The sequence below is a fragment of the Aulostomus chinensis genome, chromosome 15 (genome assembly GCF_037954235.1).
Source record: "Aulostomus chinensis isolate RoL2024-O1b breed Wild chromosome 15, RoL_Achi_v1.0, whole genome shotgun sequence".
NCBI classification, from domain to species: Eukaryota; Metazoa; Chordata; class Actinopteri; order Syngnathiformes; family Aulostomidae; genus Aulostomus; species Aulostomus chinensis.
Window position 1 is genome coordinate 24,264,357 of NC_141334.1, and position 20,009 is coordinate 24,284,365.

At 45.3% G+C, this 20,009-nt stretch overlaps 1 protein-coding gene across 13 annotated transcripts in view; it reads left to right on the plus strand.

The window, feature by feature from the left end:
• bbx (BBX high mobility group box domain containing) overlaps window positions 1-19,528 on the plus strand; it is a 31,970-nt gene extending 12,442 nt beyond the window's left edge. For 12 of the 13 annotated variants that reach the window (XM_086179415.1, XM_086179421.1, XM_086179414.1 and 9 more), the window contains 11 exons: window positions 14-81; window positions 293-367; window positions 854-934; window positions 2,858-2,917; window positions 5,981-6,833; window positions 6,926-7,058; window positions 8,093-8,244; window positions 8,449-8,538; window positions 9,489-9,680; window positions 10,983-11,175; window positions 14,760-19,527. In XM_086179415.1, coding sequence (XP_086035541.1) covers window positions 14-81; window positions 293-367; window positions 854-934; window positions 2,858-2,917; window positions 5,981-6,833; window positions 6,926-7,058; window positions 8,093-8,244; window positions 8,449-8,538; window positions 9,489-9,680; window positions 10,983-11,175; window positions 14,760-14,838 — 1,976 coding nt within the window. In that variant the 3' untranslated portion in view covers window positions 14,839-19,527. Of the gene's footprint in view, window positions 1-13; window positions 82-292; window positions 368-853; window positions 935-2,857; window positions 2,918-5,980; window positions 6,834-6,925; window positions 7,059-8,092; window positions 8,245-8,448; window positions 8,539-9,488; window positions 9,681-10,982; window positions 11,176-14,759 lie in introns of all 13 variants that reach the window. The other variant, XM_086179417.1, reaches the window with a different exon arrangement.
• The last annotated feature ends 481 nt before the right edge of the window (window positions 19,529-20,009 follow it).

Sequence of the window (20,009 nt, forward strand, 5' to 3'; positions counted from 1 at the left end):
GATTCATTGTCAGATCCTACCAAGATGGGAGGCCTTAGCATGCTGCTGTTAGCTGGAGAACATGCCCTCACCAACAGAGAGGTAGGTCACTGAGGGAGGACGCCTATGGCAGCATCCTTGCAATGCATGAACTCTCCAGTAGGTGGCCTCAAAGACTAACCACAGCCTGTAGACTAAAGAGTTTCTTGGGCTCAGTGTTTTTTTTTCAGATGTTTTTGTTCATTTTGCTGCTCTGGTTTTCACTTGTGTCAGCTCTGGAGTTGAAGAAATGACCCCTCTGTTATGTCCCCAGATCCCTTCTAGCACTAAGCCTAGTTTACCTGACGCAGTCACTGAGGGGAACTCCTTCCCAGATGACAAGGACCAGGTATGTTCCCAGACTGGACATCCCCTCTGACTCTATCCACTTCTTACAAGTCTCCAATAAGATTGAAGTCAGTCTGCCTTTAATATAAAGGAAGAAATATGAATACAGTAAATATCCATTTGATTCAGTATAGTTTCAGTTTGATTTTTTAGAATTATTTTTGCAAATTCTAAAGTAATGTATTACTTAGTGCTTTAACCTTTTATGCAGCAAATTCACTGGATTCCAAGCGATTCTCGAGGCTGCGTTTTCTTCCTAGCGCTGTTAAACATCATATTAGCCTGCCTCGTGTGTTTCAGTATGTCATATTTTGCATTGGAGGCCGGAGATTTGTTTTATTAGGTTTAGATTAGGTTTCTGACGATAAAATGCGTAAACGTTGACTTTGTGCTTTTCCATGATTGGTTGTTTAAATGGTAACGAACTGAAACGAGGAAGTACGTATTGGTTATTGAATAAGTTGGTGTTATCCTGATGACTCTGCAGATGTTGTCTGGGACGATGCCGAACAGAGTGCCTGACACCACGGAGAGCAGGATCACATCAGCCCCCTCCCCGCTGGCAGAAGTATGGCTGAATTAGAAGTCACGAATCCCAACTGAGCCACACACCTTGTCTCCCACTTTTAGAGCTTAATTAGCATCATGGCAGAATTAGTAATGGCATTAAGAACTCGAGAGTGCTGACTTGTGTTGATTGCACACACTGATCAAACCAGTAAATCCAGGAGAATCCAATCCACACACAATAGGAAGAGGACCCCCCCCCACACACACACACACGCACACGCACACACACGCGTGTCCTCCATTATTTTCTGACTGAAGGCATCCTTAGTTGTCTCTTAATGGTTCCTGTTATTCCTTTCCAAGTCGGCTGCTTGTTTGGGTTAAGATTAAAATAACTCTGTCTCCCAAAGGAGAACTTGGGCCCTACCTTACAAAAAGGTGCATGCTGGCGCTCAGTCAAGCGCAGGCATCATGGCTTGTTTCAAGCCAGCACATTGATGTTTTCACGCCAAGGGCCCTCAACCTTTAACGAGCTAATGAACTTGCCTGCGTCAGTTGGCACTTCAGCATGTAAATGAGGCTGGCTTTGTGCAACAATGGTGCATTGATATTTGAGAACACCAGCCACCACTTGATTCACCTGGGTTGTGCTGGTGGATTCCTGTTGCTCCTGTATATGAAGGCAAGACATGCGCGCTTTCAGCTGGTGCACGAGGGCGTCTGTTTCTCCATGCTTGCGCCACTGAAATAGCAACACGCCAAGTCCTGGTGCAACCTGGGCTTTACAGAGAATGACACGAAGCACTCGGATTGGTCAAGTAAGTCACACCGAAACTCACCTTTGAATAATTAGGTGTGTAATGGCGGCCCTTTCGCATCATGCACAGTGATTTGTGTTCCAATTGCACGCCCTCTAAATACCAAAATGAGGCTTAACAAGGCCTGAATGCACAGCGCACACACGCACAGCGCCGTCCGCCAACCACCTGGCACCATCGATGGCTTCAGTAGGACCCCATGTCTGGAATGAGGGGGAATGCTGCTTGAGACAGACCGTAAAATAAGTTGGCACACGTTTGCAAACGTGAGCCTGACAGACTCTGGCTGTCCTGGGGGAGTTACCATTCATGGCATAAACTCAGGGATGGTGTGTTGCTAATGGTTGTGTGGATACAGAGGAAGCCTTTACCACATACTCTTTTCTCAATACTTGTCAGAATGTGCGTCTATATGTACGTACTTTAATCATGTACTTCTGTGTATATTTACCTTGAAGTCTGACCTCTTCGGTGTCATCTCAAGAGTACAAGTGAAGATATTTCCAGGGATCAAACAATTTCAGCAGTCTTGTAAAAAGTGACCCATGTGATGCGTCTTGGGTCGTGTGCTTGGCCAAACACAGCTCAGGTGCTTTTTTACCACAAGTGGTGGTAAATTGCAAACCAGATACACTGCACTTTCAATTATCGGAGAAACATGATCGACTCACACTACGCATGTGAGCGCTCACATGGGAGGGTCAGCGATGACCCTGTTGGCTGTCTGAGTAGTGGGCGACTCAGAAATGTCTGATTGAGGAATGTGGGAGGTCACGTTCTCCTCAGGGTTGCTCTCGCTGCTGAAACGTTGGCAACAATAAACAAATACATGGGAGCTCGAATGCGAGGCTATCGTCTTTCTAGTTCCTTCCATGAAGCGGCTCCTCAACAGCACGGGTGTGTGTCTGATCCTCAGACTCGTCGCTTGCAGTTCATTCAGAAACAACACAATATTCTCTCAGACACCGAAATAAATCAACGAAGGGGACTGAGGCTCTGATAGATTTTCATCCAGACACTTAACGTATGAGTTGTGATGCTTGTGATAATGAAAGTTAAAACCCCACCAACAAGTACAGTTATTTTACAGAATAATAGCAGCCTGTGCAGGACAGCTAAGCTAAGTTTGAGAGCTGACCAAGCATCTTACTGTCTGTTCACAGACATCAGCGGCACCTGAAGGAAAACCATGCAGACAGTCGGCTCTCTTCCAGCTCGCTGAGGTAAGTCTGCACAGAGCAAACCTGGTTGGTTACAGTGCACATGAAAATGTTAGACAATGGAGACATCAGTGTTACCTGATTAACACCTGCCAACAGCATAGATTTTCAATTTGGCGTGTAGATCAAGCAGAACTAGCTGGTCTGATCCAGTCACAGGCCGCCTCCAGGCGCCTGGTTGCATTTTCCTCATCCGGCTGCACAACAAGGCTTTTAGCCTGCTGAGACCTCACATTCCCACGTGAAGGGTACAATCATACTTTTTCTTCTGAACCAGTTGATCAGAAACACTTCACCCATGACAGCAAACCAGTTTCTTCATGGCAAATTCACGTACACCTCGTAAACTCCGAAATCTGAATACTTTTGTACGGAAATGCGCCTGAGACATCACTCATTCAGTTGCAGCTTGTAAACTTGGAAATGTAAAGGCCAGGAAGGTTCAGAAATCAGCAACGTTTTTCTCTCTTTTATTCTAATGTCATCACTTTCTTCATCTTTCATCACAAAATTTTTATTCAACACGTAGAAAAGCTGGCAGCAGGGTGGTGCAGTGGTCAGCACTGTCGCCTCACCACAAGAAGGTTCTGGGTTCGAGCCCCGGCTGGAGCACAGGATCTTTCTGTGTGAGTCTCCATTTTCTCCCTGTTCCTGCTGGGTTGTCTCCGGTACTCCAGCTTCCTCCACAGTCCAAAGACATCAAGAGGGACCAGGTTAATCCAGACTCTAAATTGACCGTAGGCGTGGCTGGGAGAGCCAATGGTTGTCTGTCTCTATGTGTTGGCCCTGCCATGGACTGGTGACCCGTCCAGGGTGAAGGCTGCTGGGATAGGCTCCACCCCCACCACCCTCAACAGGAGAAGAGGGAGAACATGGATGGATGGATAGGAAAGCTAAACCATAGAATCCAATCTTCAAAATTCATTGTAATAAATTATCAGCATTTATGTTCTTTCATGTCTGCTTCGACGCCCTTTTAAGAAAGTTTAGTACGTGACGCAAAAATGCTTTTTTTGGTGTCTTTGGCTCGTAAAAAACTTTGCCGGTAGGATCGTTTAATCTACCAGACATTAGATGTTCATTTGGGACCCGAATGAGTCTCACGTGAACCTGATAGATTGGGAGAGTCTGACCAGGTCATTTGTTAGTAAAACTAGGAAACAATGTATGTTCGCTAAAAGCAACATGAATATTTGTTCTAGTTCTCAGGAGTTTAAACTGGGTCTCTTCTCCTCTTTTTTGTTTTTTGTTTTTCGCAAAAAACAATGATATCCTTGTGTCCATGTACTCAACAAAAACACGCAGTCCATCTGTGTCTTATAGTTATAGAAAGCCTATCAAATGGCATTAACTGGGGATGCACAAATTGCCCATTCAGGGACCAGAACTGGGCGGTTTTTGACCGAATCAGAATAATCTGATTAAGTTGGTAAAGGTGGTGGGCAGCTGGAATTTTTTTAGCAGTTATTGGCGTTGAAACTGGAATTCGGCATGAAATTTCAGGGTCCAGCTTGCAATTTGTAGAACATGTGAGGCCAAGATTTTCTGCGGAGGAGCCACATCAAAAACTTCCTGACCAACAAACCTGATCACAAGACACCTCAGACTCCGTCAGCCCAGTTGGGGGAAGCTCACAAAGGGAAGGAGGGAAATGCTTACAGGCAGAGTTCAGAGCCAAGAACCAGCCTGCAGCCTCTCCTGTCCTTCACTGGCTGCTGCACTCAAATGCTTTTATCCATCCCTCCACCTTCTACCTCTTCTCCTGTTCAGGGTGGTGGGGGTGGAGCCTATCCCAGCAGCCTTCACCCTGGACAGGTCACCAGTCCATGGCAGGGCCAACACATATAGACAGACAACCATTGGCTCCCTCAGCCACGCCTACGGTCAATTTAGAGTCTAGATTAACCTGGTCCCCTCTTGATGTCTTTGGACTGTGGAGGAAGCTGGAGTACCAGAGAGAACCCAGCAGGAACAGGGAGAACATGCAGACTCACACAGAAAGACCCCGTGCTGCAGCCGGGGCTCCACCCACAACCTTCTTGTGGTGAGGGGACAGTGCTGACCACTGCTCCACCGTGCCACCATATTGGCAAATTACATAAACAAATTAATTTGAATTGGCAATGAAAAATGCCATCGGTGCATTACGAGCATTAACTAGTAGATCGACGGGGGGTGTATTTCACTCTGATTGGCAGTAAGAATTAGTTGGAAGGAAAAAGTACCGCATTTCACTCCCGCTATCATTATCTGTCCCCTCTGATGCTGTGAATCGCAGTGAGCTTGATCTTGCTTGCAAACCATCATGTGATTGTGATTCTGAAGGTGACTGCAGTTTGAGGACGACACATTCAACCATCCAACCGCTGACATTCACAGTTCAAAGGCTTCTCTGTTCAATGCCTCGTAGGCATCAGCCAATCACTTGTAGGCATCCAATGCACCATGAATCATGTGAAACACAGTGGGTATCCATGAATAAGCTTGGTTGATACCCTGTGAATAAGAAGCTGCTTTTTACTCACCAGCACACAAATGGTAGTTTTTTGTTCTCTAAAGCTTCCGGTTCAGCCACACCTGCACTCCCTCCCACTGTCACATTTGTAGGAGGGCGGTGTGTCTTGGATTGTGGACACCTATCACACAGTCACCAATCGTGTGTGTGTGTGTGTGTGTGTGTGTGCGTGCGCGCGCACACAGGGCATAACAGTGGGAATTTTAATCTTAGTTTAGTTTGTAACCGGGAGGCGGGGAAGAGTGTGTCCTGGCTTGTTTGATAATAATCCTGTCACTTCACGTGGGTGTAGTTCAGCTGAGGCCTCCCCATTGTAGACCTTGACTACGCCACTGGTGCCAGCGCATCAGTAGGGGGCGCCACCAGTTGCTAATGTTTATGGGCTTGGTCAAGATTTGTCCTCTTTTAAGTCATTCTCACTTGAAGGTGGATGTTTGTATGAAGCAGTTCAATCAAAATTCTAGAACATTGTTTTACAGAATGTGGGTCGTTGTGCTTGGGGAGTGCGGATCGCCATTTAATATTCATTCATGAGTTTTGTGTTTGTAAAGATGTGTTTAGCGTCTGAAGCTGGAAAGATGGACACAGTGGTGTCTCCGCCAGGGGACAGCTCATCTTCAGCCTCCCCACAGCAAGCTGCTGTAAAGCCTCAGCCCAAGGAGGAGAAGGACGGGGACACTGATGGCAGCCCCGCCCCCTCTCACACGTTAGCCCTCACCCCTTCGCTCTCCTCTGTTACTTCTACCTCCTATGATGCCATTCCCCCACAACTCAGCTGCCAAAACCCATGTGTCAAAAAGAAGAGCAAGAAAAAAGAGGTGCCCAAGTCAAATGATAATGATGAGAGTCCATGTCCAGCGAAGAAGATCATTAAGAAGTGCAACCACACAGAATCAAATGTAGACAGTGTCTTCAGCACGATTGAGGCGGTGGCCAAAGGAATCTGGAAGGATTTTGAGGAGAAGCCCAAGAAGATCCAGAGCAATCCTGGTGGTGAAAGCAGTCTTGGTTTACCCAAAAAGAAGAGCAAGCTGACAGTAAAGGGCTCGGTCAAAGAAAAAGAGGAGAAGGATGAGGACAACGGGAGGTGTGGGCAGTCCAGCTCGTCTGAGGTGGAGGTGAGGGAAGCGATCCCTGATGTCAGCCCCCAGACAGAAACAGAAGACACAAGTATAGGAAGCACAGACATTCAGGGCAGCACGGTAGAGCCTCATAAAGACCCCCGCAGCCCTTCACCCACCAAGCTGAAAGAGGAGGACAAGGGGAAGGAGAGGCCAAGTGAGGCGGAGTCCAGCTCAGAGAACCGCGGCTTCAGGAAATCAGAGAGGAGCTGCAAAGGCGCCTTGTACAAGACCCTTGTTTCAGAGGGAATGTTGACATCTCTGAGAGCCAACATTGACCGAGGTAATCAAGTGCAAGCCGACCTATAAATGTCCACCCTGGGTCTGATACGTAGTTCAGGGATGTCAACGAATAATATTGATCCGTTTCTCTAGGTAAAAGAGGGGCTTTCCGTGGCTCTGATCATGATGCTAACTGGAGCGATGACAGCTGGCCGGTTTCTCAGATGGGACCTAATAACCCCAAGAAACTGAAAAAATCCAAGTCCAAAGACGAATCTTCACAGGGGTGAGTCGCGTCTCCTCTGCGTTGTTCTGTCCTGTGTAAAACTTCAAATGTTGGGTGTCTTGGACTTTGGCAAGTCTCTCTCGTTTAGTTTGTCATGGGTTCATCTCTGGAAGTCAGCCACTTCTCACACTTTTATTGGGGAACCAGTTTTTGGAAAAAGGACTTGTGTAGTTTTTTACAACCCATTCGGACGCAAAGCAGATGGCTCCTTTGTGGGCCGCAGTTTCAGAACCGCTGAATATTTTCTTTTGTTTTGAGTCGGTGCTTCACAATCCTGAGATGCTCGGTTGGGCGCTGATGACTCTTCAAGAGGTCAAGAAGCTCCAGCAACACTTGAAGCGTATTTACGAGCTTTATTAGGCTGACGCGTTACGGCTCCTGGCCTCCACCATGGTCTCCTCACAGGCATCATTTATATAGATAGGTATGTGGTTAGAGAGGTAGAAGACATACGTAGATTCAGCCAATCACAAGCAGACAATAGATCAGTTATAAAGGTGAGGGCGTGTCTAAACAACATTTACAACACACACAATTTAAAAAAAAACCCTGCTTTTAAAAAAACAATACTACATAAAATCATTAAGAGAAAATTCATCGCGGGGCGTGAAAGAGGATTTTTCTCTTGACTCCTTCTCTGAACAGATCATGTCTGCGATATGATTCTTGATGGCCCTCAAGGCCAGGAGCCAAAATGCGTCGATCTAATAAAGTTTTCCTCTTTCATGCACCTTTGAAGATGGTGACGTTGTGCCAGAAACGCCTCTCCGCTTGGGCATTGACGTCTCTCGCAACATGATTCTTCACCCAGGAACTATTTTTTCCCTTTCAAGTACTCATAGATGGGTATCTTGAGCTTCCAGAGACACTCTGTCAGACCCAGTCACATCTAGTCTAGTCTGGCGCTTTCAGTGATCCAACTGGCTCCCACTGGTCCGTGCTCATTCACACTCGCTCTGTACAGGAAAGGTTAGATGGAAACAAGTGTCATGAAGTCTTTTTACTCTAAATACACTCTGAACTTCAATCATCAGCCTCGGGAAACTGGAGGAAGAGTTTGAAAAGAAGTTTAACAGCCTGCCTCAGTATAGTCCCATGACATTTGATAAGAAGGGGACTGCTGTGGCGAAGAAGAAGAAGGCCGACAGCTCCTCAGGCCAAGAGGAGGCTTCTAAAACAAGCAAAGGTGAGAACCAAATGCAGACTCGTCACACGTTGACTCTTCTTTGTTATCCTCATCTCATCCATGGCTCACTCTGTTTGTAGAGGCATGGTCTCCACACTTGTTGTCAGGACCAGTTTTTTCTTTGTTCAAACCAAAACATGAGGACTCCATAACATGACATAACATTTCCATGCTCCTTTGTTTCTATCTTTTTTGCTCTATTAGGACCATTTCCATCACAGAAAAAGACATCATTCCACAAGATTGTTAGGAAGCACAAACACTCAAAGGAGAAACCATGTGCAGTGGAAAAAGGTGAACTAGAATGTTGATGTTTGTGCTGTAGCGGGGTATTGTGTGGCGATGCTTAACTCCTTACATGTTACATTGTGTCCAGTATTTTCACAGCGCTCCAGTAAATAAAATATGAAATTATGTGAAAACTTTCACGCATTCTTGATAAAGCAGTTTAATATGCAGTAAACAAGGCTGAGGTACCCAGAAGAAGAATCTCAATTAGTCTCTGGCTACTTTGGGTCTGTAACGCATGTGGGCTGCATGTGGAGCAGCTGCTGTAATTCTACGCTTCCACTGTAAAAGCTGGGAAAGGAAAAAAGCTGCTGTCCGTCCTCCCCAGAGCCAGACGAGAAGATGGATCCCATCTCTGCATCAGGGAGCTGAGGCCTTGTGGGTGTGCGGCTCCATCAGAAGTCTTCAAGTACACTTGGATGGTCTTTGCCTGCGTGAATGGAGCTGGGCTTGTTTTAGCATTCCTGTGAAATAACATTCTAGATGAACCAACAGGTGGTCAGCTTAGGGCAATGACGCTTACCCCCAGGTAGCTGATCTCTGTGGGTCTCGGCTCCCTGATGCAACACACAGGCTCTCTATCTTGTCCGGGCTCCAGGGAGGAAGGACAATCGGCGTTTTTCCCCTAAAAGTTGGTGTGTTTTAAGTGTGGCATGTGTGAAGTGGTGACCTGCTGTGCAGTTCCAAGCAATGTGCAGCACTTTCACTCAGAAATGTGTCCAAGATACTGCAAGTATTCAGGAAATTAGTGTTTCTTTAAATGTTTACTTGCTTCCTCCACCAGCAGTATGCAGATGTTACAAACCCAATTTAGCCCTCTTGCATCTGTTTTGGAGAAACATAACCTATAATGGCCGCCCGTAAAACTTAGCTTCTTGTTAAGAACCACAGTAAGAACCATCGTGTGTTAGGGTCAGATCATGCTAACCTACTCTGATTGAACCCTTGTACCTCAGCAGTGGGACCGAATGATCCCACGATGTCAGCTTCAAAAGCCAAATCGTGTGCCCCCATTGCCATAACGTGCCCAGATGTCCAGGGCACCGCTAGTATGGAGCTGTTAGTCGGTAGCCAGAAGAGGAAGGCCAGGAAGACCAAGATCACACACTTGGTGCGCACAGCCGATGGGAGTGTGTCTCCAGCCGAGGGTGAGTGTTGAAGCCCGCTGCCAGAAGTCCACATCACATCGTTGCCGTTGCTTGGTTTGATAACTCCTCCATCACACGGTGATGGCAACAGACCCCGAATTCTGAGGGATTGCTCATCAGTGTGGGATGAGAGATAAGTTATTCATAATTCATAAGAACAATCAATTTTTTAACATTTTCTCATTATTAATGCTTTATAACGTGGCCACGTTTTTTTTCCCATTGTTTTGAGGCTTTTTTTTGTAAATAGAGATTTTATGTCTTTAGGAAAATTTGGGTTTATTGATATTTACTTAGTAAACATGAATGTTTCATATTTCTTGTGATACGAGCCACCTTTGATCTTAAACTGAATGTGTTTGCCAGGAAAAGTGCAAGCTAAGCGTAGTGGATCTCCCGTCCAGGCCCTGTGCAGGCCACAGACCACGCACGTAACAGTCGTGAGGTCAAAGGAGACCAAAGACATGTCAGTACATGTTGGCGTTATTCTGGGTTAATTCACAACCTAACAAAAGTGAACTGGGACATCATTTCAGTAGCCCATCTTAACATTCCACTGGATTACATTCTAAATTGTCTGTGTCATTATGAGCACTTTTAATCCGATTGTGCTTCCACTCCGTATGGAAATTTGCATTGAATGGTTTCATTTAGTGATGAAGTTCCTGAGCTGAGAAAATTCATATAAAAGAATTAACCAAAATGATATGAAGACTTTTTTTCCCCAGTTTTCTCCACAGCGGGAACGAGGGAATAGCCTCACAAAGCCTGGTTATTAGCTCCTTTTAGCGACCACAGATGGTTTAGACAAACTGCAGCAAAAATGGAGTTTTTTTCAATGTACTGTAGGTGTTGTCAAGATGGAAAAACAGTAGACTGAGGAGATTCGTACACACATCAGAGCTCATGGAGGTTTCCATAGCAACAAACGGACTTCCTGTTGACTCGCATTCGTACACGTAGATACAGTATATGGAAACAAGACGTCAAGACAAACAAGCCCTCATTTTCAAATTGGCAGGAACAAATTACGAGTCCCAGGGTGTGGTTTGTCAGGAGGACTCTGCACCACGGAGCCTTGTCCTTGTCCAGACGCAGTGTAATAATGAGAATGTAAAGTACCGTACGATGCTGCTGTTCAGTTTCCGCTGTCCTCAGTGTGGCCCAGGTGGTGTTTGTGTTGACAGACCCTCTGAATGCTGATGGGGGGAAGAGATCTCAGTGTCTTTCTCCTGTTATCAGATCAGAACATGACCTGGACAGGAAGTGAACCAACCGCATTTTGTTCTGTTTGTGCTACAGAGGACAAAATTCGGGACCTGAACCAGGAACAGGAGAAGAAGCCATTACCCCAAATGAATTTATGCAATGAAAATGGGTGCTACAGTAATCCCAGACCAGAGGAGGCAGAGAGGAGCCCCGTACCACAAGAGCTACCTGCTTTCTTCAGCCTGGCAGCACTCGCTGAAGTAGCAGCCATGGAAAACGTTCACAGGTAGGCGCACAGCCCGCTCCCCGAGTCGAGCTGCTGGCATCACGTGACTCATTTTCTTTACCGCCATTTTGGGAGGAAAAGCCGGAGCAGAAATAAATGCTGCCAGTGTTGACTTCAAGCCGTCAGAGATCACTACACCTTTAAATCCACGGATTTTGAACAATTTATTGCAAAATGTGATGGATTAAACGTCCAGACATTTAGCGTTGCCCAAACAACTTCCCCTCGTCCTTCATCTCCAGAGAAGAGAAGAGCCCCTCAGCCTAGGGATGCTAGCACCGCGGCCAGTGTAACGGAAGATAATCTGATCAAATGCTCTCTCTTGTGCGTGTCTTGAACTGTTCTGGCGTCTTGCTGCCCAACAGGGCCGCCAGGGTCAGTTTTCTTGAATGCAGCAGGTGATGAGACCCAGGATGACGTAGCTGCAGTCATTTGAACAGCACGCTTTCCTGCCAGTGTGGCAGTGTTTTGTTTTGGACTGTTGCATGCTGGGATGGCGTGACATCAGCTCTGTACTACTGTATTGCCCAGAGAGAGGTGGGCCTCAGTGTAACATTTGATAGAACAAGTAATTTAGAACAGAGAGACCACAAATAAACAGGGAATATACGTGGAATCAGACGTCAGAGGTGGAGGGTGGATATTGGGTGCTCTGGAACAGTTTGGGTGCTAACCCAAACATACAGCGATGACTGGTGGGTAACTCATGTCTGCTGTGAGGTTAACACCACATTCTGGTCTCTGTGGGTGGGCACAGACTGTTTGACATATCCTTGACTGATCTGCGAGGGCGGGATGTGAGCTTGTGTCTGTCCCAGTAAAGGTCCATCCTCACACGACCTCAGTCCTTCTCAAGAAGTGGGGCGCGCACCCCTGCAATGCCAGAGGGGGTGCGTGTGACCCCGGAGAACATGCTTTTCTTTTTTTTTTCCCGCCTTACTAGAATAAAGTGTAACTGCACATCCGCTACAGTAGGTGGCAGTGGCACTCCCATTGTTAAAGTGTGCGCAGGGAGTATGAGCTCTATGGTGTCAGGTATTTTTGGACCAGCATGTGTGCACACAGCCCAGAGCGGGAGATGTGAAGTGCAGTGAACAAACCCTCAAGAGACGCCATGGAGAAACAGGGATGAAAAGAAAGACGGAGGGAGACAAATGAAAGTCTCACGAAAGCTAAGACGAGGAAATCTGACCAGGAGAGACCGCTGTGTTTACTGTGTCTAAAAATGTTGGCAGCAGACAGCACGAAGCCAAAAAAATGAAGGCGTCACTTAAAGACTTTACACCCCAATCACGCTGATAAGCCCCTTGAGTTTCATCAGCGAAAACGGGCCGAATATTGCCAACAATCATCCGGCTTTGTGAACGCTACTTCAGTGAACCAGCGAGCGCTGTTAGCGTCATAGAAGGCGGCCTACATGGTGTCCATGGTCTCTGTCATGCTGGATGAGGCAAGTGCTGCTGAAATAAAAACTTCCCCTCTGTCCATTGACAGTTGCCAGACGTAGAAATGACGTTGCTAACGATCTTAAAGAAGAGCTGGTAGATAAAGACAAAGGTTTGCCTTACAGTTCGATTGCACCGAAGTTTTTGTTTATTGCTTCTGTACGCTTTGACATGACAAACTCCCCGTGTGAGGATCGACTTTTTGTGGATTTGTCAGAGGCGGAGCCACAGCTGAAGAGCTATTCAAAAGGCTGGACTGCTTCCTGGCCGAGAGTGGGCTAAAGTGGGAGAAGTGCATTGGTGTTTGCAGTGATGGGGCACAGACCGAGGCAGGGATGAGAAAAGGACTTGAGGCCCTCATGGAGGAGGTGTGAGTGGACGCACTGTGTAATACACAGAGACGCACTGGCATCAAGGCACCTTTCGTCTGAATGAAGTGAGGTTATGACCGACATTGTAGGTGTAGTGAATTTTATAAAGCCCAGACCGCTAAAGACAAGAGCCTTCCCTGCTCGCTGTGGGAGATGGGAGCTGGCACCAAGCTGTGCTGTTGCCCAGTGAAGCAAGGTGGCTGCCACCAGGAAGTCGTGCCCCGGGTTTTTGAGCTCAGAGAGCAGATCAGAATGTTTTTGGAGCAGGAGCACAAGTATGAAGACGCAGAAAAATTTAGGGACGAGAACTTCCTGGTGAAACCTGAGTGACCTCTTTGGAAGCTCAATGAACCAAATCTACAGCTTCAAGGGAAGGACCAACACCTCCCTCGGCTCGTGACAAGATCAGCTCCTTCACTGGAGAGCTTGCAATGTGGGGCCGGCGACTCGATGAAGGAAATCCTGATTCATTCGAGAACCTTGGCGCTCCTGACTATGATGCCACCTCAGTGATTCCATATATTAAGCAGCATATTTCATCACTGATGGGGTTCTTGAAAAAAGCACTGCCCTGAAAGCAGTTGCCAGGGTGACTGGGGGAGAGATCCTTTCAGTGCAGCAGCTCCAGCTGGTTTCAGGTCTGCAGAGGAGGACCCGCTCACTGACTCGACGTCCGACTCCACATTGAGACTGAGGTTCACGTCACAGGCCCTGAGTGTACAGAAGCGGTATCCTCTCCTAGGGCAGAGGCCTTCAGGCGCCTCTGCTGTTGCTGCACTGAGGACCAAGTGCAGGTCCCAGCTGAGCGTTGCAGTCTGGTGCTTCCAGAAGCTTCGATATGCAAAACGTGCTCATTGCAGCCTTTAAGCCTGACGTCCTCGTTCGGATTTTTTTTTCAACATCAGCACAAATTGTTTCATCCATTTTTGTTTTGTGGGTTACAGTGTTTGATATTTTGTGCTCTGGAGTTGATGTTGCTGATCAATTTGAATCAATAATGATTTATCAGTTTGATTTAATTTTATTTTCGGTGTCAAATGGTTCAATTAATCGGTCAAGAAGGTTTTATAGTTTAAACACTGTAAAACTGGGATTTAAGCTTTTAGAATTTCAGGCAAATTGATGCACTTTAAACCTCGTCTGTCCCGGACTAAGAAGCAACGTTAATAAAGTTCTTCTTTGTTGTAAGTTGATCTTTATTTCTTTATTTTTTCTTTTTTGTCTTCTTTAATGTTAATAAGGACACAATGTTGTGCAGAGGTGTACTTATAACAATTGTATTGACTAATGATACTATTTATAGTAGCAGCAGAGAAGGGGGGGGAGGGGGCTACCAGGAAACAATAGAGAAGCACTGCACTACCTGAAGACCTGCTGAGGACAGTACTTCCAAAAACCCCCATGCTTGTTCCGCTTCTGCTGTCATGACGCGGATCGGAGGCAGGGATCATCGCAGGACCTGAATCTCATGCGATTCATGGAACTGTGACCCTGCTGATCCCACTCAGAAGCTGCTGGTAAGGAAATGCAGCGGCGGCGGAAACAAAACATCACAACCCGGTACATCCTCATGTTAGAGGGCTGGCACCTCCAGCTTATGACATGGAGGAATTCAACTGGACTGAGAAGAGTGGCGTCTCCGGCCTGCTGACTGATAATAAAAACCAGCTGATTCAGTTTGACAGCCATGCTGTGATAAATGAGGCCCTCCGGCTCTCAGGAAGCATGGAACCGCATACTAATTCTTCCTTGATCTTCTCCTTTTCAGAGGTCAGAGAGGCTTGGCTGAGACTCAGAAGAAGGAGCTCGCCCAGACTCCAGTCCTCATCTCCTGCGCCGACCAGTGACACTTTGCTGCTGTACGAAGAAAGCTACAACATGGACACTGGCAGCGGAACTTTCCTCAGTGGCGGGGACCCCACTCTGAAGGGGGACTCGGATCAGGAAGCTTTGCGAGTTTGCTAGAGCTCGGGTTTGTGACGGGGGAAAGAAACCTCTCCTTTCCTTGCTCCTCCTCCTCCTCCTCCTCCCACCTGCTCCTCACTATCTCAGTGTTTCCCAAAAACCTTCCTTTGATTAGAGGGAGGATGCCTTTCTGAACTCCTCTTCCCCTTCTTAGATGCTCCGTTAGGGTCTGTGGGAGAACCACACGTCCCCCAGTGCATGGGTTCCCTTCTAGAGATGATTGTCATGGGTTTATCGTACATTGTTTAGTCAAATAGCGGCCATTATGAAGGTCAAGTCTTGCAACTTAAAACATAGCATTTTAGGTAGGGAAAAACAAACACTGCTTTTGTTTTATGGACAACTAGAGCTTTCTGTCACCTTTTTACCTCACACACACCCCCACTGAAGAGTTCCCTTCATCTCTGGTAGAATACCTCTGTGTTTAAGTAGCGCCCGTTCCTTCCAGCTTCAACCCAAAATAACGTCGACCAGGGTAAACGATCCTAATGGATACACTTCCATCACCAACTTCTCAACTGTTGGCCTGTGTACACTGATTTGGTTTACTCAAACTATGAAGGCTTGAGTATTTGATATGTGCGCCATGTACATATACTGTAAAACAGTATGTGGTAGCTACAAGTAATCATGTTAGGCTGAATGTGTAACAGTAGGTCTGTGCATCCCCTTGCATCTGAACTAGAGCTGACTAGAGCTACGGGTGTCTGTGTGTCCTGTCCACCCTGTATCGCATTCACAGTGTCCCTGTAAGCTTGACGAGATGGCAGGTCGACGTAAAAACGCTTCTAGTGACGGGGAGGTTGTGTGACATTGATTCATATATAGCCTTAACCCCCCCACCGAGACCCTTGTTGTCACCACAAACTCTGGACCGGTCCGGTCCAAGCCATCGCAGTCCTGAAGTCAGACATGGAAGCTTTTTTTCCAATAGTGAAATGCAGTTGTTGTCAATACTTGATCTTATTGCAGTTTGAGTAGCAGAAAGGTGAATTCCTCGTGTGCAAATTATTTTATGGAGTAGGTGTTATTTGTTTGTTTATGACGTAAACACTGCACTAATTTGTAGCTGAAGTTGCTCTCGAAAGAGCGCTAGAATGCCTTGTCTCCAGTGCACACGCGTTCTTAGGCCGCAGCCTGTCTCGGACACGAGCTCCAGTTGGAAAGACTAAAGCTGGTCAATCTCAATTTGATTCTTGGTTTTATAAATGTCTCATAAAATGAGGTCGTTGGGCTGAAACAACAGATATTTTATGCGGGAACATTTCTTGATTTAATGTATCCAAAAGCAGACCAGGCTATGCTATGGCTCCTCTCACAGCTCATGGAAACAAGGCATTTCAGATTATGTCCCACGTCTGTTCCTGTCGGCCTTTTGAGATTTATTGCTAAGTAATGGTCTACTTAGAGGTCATGTGTAATCAATATTTTTTAGAGGTATTTATATTTAGTGGGTTTTTTTTGGGGGGGGGGCGTTCCTGTTTGGTCAGAATCATTCCATTCCCACGCGGCTGTGTCGGCCATGTTTTTGTTTACGGTTAATTAGCTATAGTAGAGATAGCGAATAAGAAGGATGCAGTTTAGCTGCAGGTCTGTCGTCTTCCCAGGAGCTGGTAGAACCTAGAAGAGCTGCCACAGGCTAATAGAGACTACCTGAGCGCTACGGACTCCCCAGCAATACCCCCACCTCCTTACCTAGCAGCCTTTCAGCTCCTCTGTGTAGACCAATACTGCAACGACCATAGTTTCAGTTCTGTCGCCTCTATAACTCTTACGATTCTCTGTTTTCTACTTGATTGTTTGCCTGTTCAAGTTTCATGATGATCTTTTAATTAGAATTCAGTCTCTTTTTTTGTTTTCTCTTCTTTTCTTTTTCCTCCTGAGATCAAGTTTACTGGATTAAGACTGTTGTTTAAAAAAGGTCAAGCTTGTAGACGATGGATGCATCTCTTCCTCCCCGCTAAGAAGGTGAACGTCTCCGGACCGTCGGCTCGTCTCTTCACCTCTGGACGACTGTGACTGGGTCACCACTTCTGAGGGATGTGGTAAATGTGTGACGAGTGCTTTTGGACACTTGATGATTGTAGGGATGCACCAATTTATTGGCCACAGACGACATCGGCCGATATTTGCCTTGTTGACTCGCCCGTCGACAAATCCGGTGAGATTCACTTAAGGAGGGTCGACGTTTATCTGTTGACCTGAAAAAGGTTAAGTTAGAGGTGAATGAGTGAATCTGTGTTCCTTTGAAGAGAGAGTCTTACTTTTTTTAATGACTTGTTTTTTTTTCCTGTGTCACAAAAGTCTACAAAAAAACCAACATACACAAACAAACAACAACAACAACAACAACAACAACGGTATTGGCGATATCTCTTTGGTGTTTGTCGTGTTCTTGGAGACATCGGTGTCAGCGTCAGTCCAGAATCTCACAAGGGTGCGTCGCTCGATGATGAACGCAACAAGTGGATGGGAACTTGTGATGGGAGTTTTGTTTCTAAATTAAGCGGGAATTGTAGTTTTGTTCATTTGGGCCCTTCGATGTACACGAAGCAGAATGTGCAGCAAACTTTGGATTCATGTCTAAATTTGTCCACAGCATCTGGCAAACTAACTGCAAAGGTTTCCCATTCAACTTGATGGGAGGCACAGTTTGCGTCGCAACGATCCTAATATATGCTATTTATATATTTTTGCATATAAGAAAGTAACTTGCATTAAAGTTGATGGCCTCCAAGCAGTAAACTGTATAGTTCTTCCACTGATGGACTTCAGTGTAATTCTTTGCTAAGACAAAGAAATTGTCTTCCCCCTAAACAAAAGAAGAAGAAAAGAAATATATTTGCTTATAACAAATTATTTTATTGACGTTTGCCAAAGAAAAGGGAATGGAATATTCAAAAGGAAATCCTGTTTCGATCTTTGCTTGTTTGTTTGTTTGTTTGTTTTTTGGTTAAGTTTTAATAGAGAGCTAGCATAACAGTTGCACTGCATTTTCTAGGTGTGTAAATCTTCAGGTAACAATGTCAGCACAATTCGTCCCGTGTATCCCATGGGATTTCCTCGGTATTTGAACCTATGACGTGCAACAAATGGCCACCGCTCAATGCCTCTTTTAATATACAGTATTTGCACCTTATGACCCGAACCAAAATGATCATGGGCTTTGAAGCAAATATATGACTTTTACCCAATCTATGGAAATTATGCATTTTAACTATGATATATGTGAGAATCCAGTCAGTAACCAATCCACACGCTAGAAAACAGCCATAATACTGTCATTTCCCCATCTCCTCACCTTTTCTATCTAGAAGATGCTTCTATAAAGTTGAAATTCCTATATTAGTTACCTAAATGACTATAATACCCTTTTGTGCTAGTACTGTCTTCTTGAATGTAATCATTTTGTACCTGTATTTTTCTAATTCAGTCTTGATTGTATTATGTATTATATATACGTGTATATATACACGTATATATGTACGTATATATAATGTGTGTGTATATATGTATGTATATATATATAAACACTGTGTATATATATATATACATGTATAAACACTGTATATTTATATACATGCATATAAATATATATACATACACACATATATATAATATATGTGTATATATATGTATACATATGTACATATATATGTGTATATATATGTGTATATATATATATATAAAATATGCTATGATGGTATACTGTTCATTAGGTGCATAGTTTGTTAACAACCAACAGGTCTCATAAGATGGTGGCTGCAGAGCTGTGAGCTCCCCTGGGGGTCCACAGGACTCGCCGCACCTCATGAGAACACGTTTGACTGATAGCTGAGAGAATCTTGTATTTGGAGTGGTGGGACAATAGCTTACCCTGCTATTTCTTTTTTTTTCCTTTGCAGTATACGTGAAAGTCTGTTCAGGGCAGTTTATACAACAGGGACACTCCTGCAATTAGATAGAATAATGGAATGCTTGAGTTTCAACTTATTTATTACTCTTCCTTTTTATAGGTTTAGTCAAATAAATAAAAAAAACTGAATAAACAACTGAATATGCATCCATTTATACATGAAAATGTATAAGATTATCTACCCTTTACTGGAATGTAGATCATGGCTTCCTTTCCTTTTCTTGGTGTGTGAAGAAGAGGTCATGCCAGATCTTTCGCGTCTCTCTCCTCTGGTAGTTTGTACGTGTGCTTACTCTAACTTCTGTTCTTGGTTCTCCTCCTGGCAGATCTGTCTTTGATTGTTCTAGCCCACTTGTTCAATGCAGCCTTGCCTTACTGGAACCCCTGCTTCGTGAGGGATCTCTCAGCCACCCGCCCACCCCCAATCACCCGCCCACAACTACTATGTCATAACACTGTTTGCTGATGCAACTATTATTCCTTTTACACTTTCTGCTGACGCAACTATTACTTCTCGAACACCAATTAAAATGACATCTATTACATCTGTGTGAAAAGATATTGTTGTTTGTTTGTTTGTTTCAACTTGTCACTCATTCTACTGTGAGATGGAACATCCGCCGACACTCAATAGTACAGCCGTGACGGACAAACTTGTGCGGCACAGCGGCACTCCGCTTGAGCTGGAGCCTCCCAGCTGTAAAGAAACTGTAGAAACTGTAAAAACAAGTTTTGGTTACCAGACCTGTGATTCAGGTGCATTTGAGTGAGAGGACCCTCACTCCTCATGGGTGCATCACAGTGTCCAAGTCAAGTCAGTGTGTTCACACAGAGGCCTGGCTCTAATTAGACGGTCAGAAGGATAAATCACTTCCTGACTGGAGTCCATTTTACTGTAAAAGCAAATAAGCGTTTCTCTTGTACTGGATGGAGATAACAAGTTGGTTCATAAGAAAATGGCTTCATTGGACTGATGGGGTATCGATGGCGTTGCCTGGAACCGCTCTCCTGACACCACAGGCCCCGATTACATGAAGCGAGACGGGGTTTCGCCCTCAATAAAGTGGTGATGGGATGAAACGTGTCTGTCGATGAGTCTTTGTGAGGAAACTCGTATTTTTTTTTATCATAAAACAA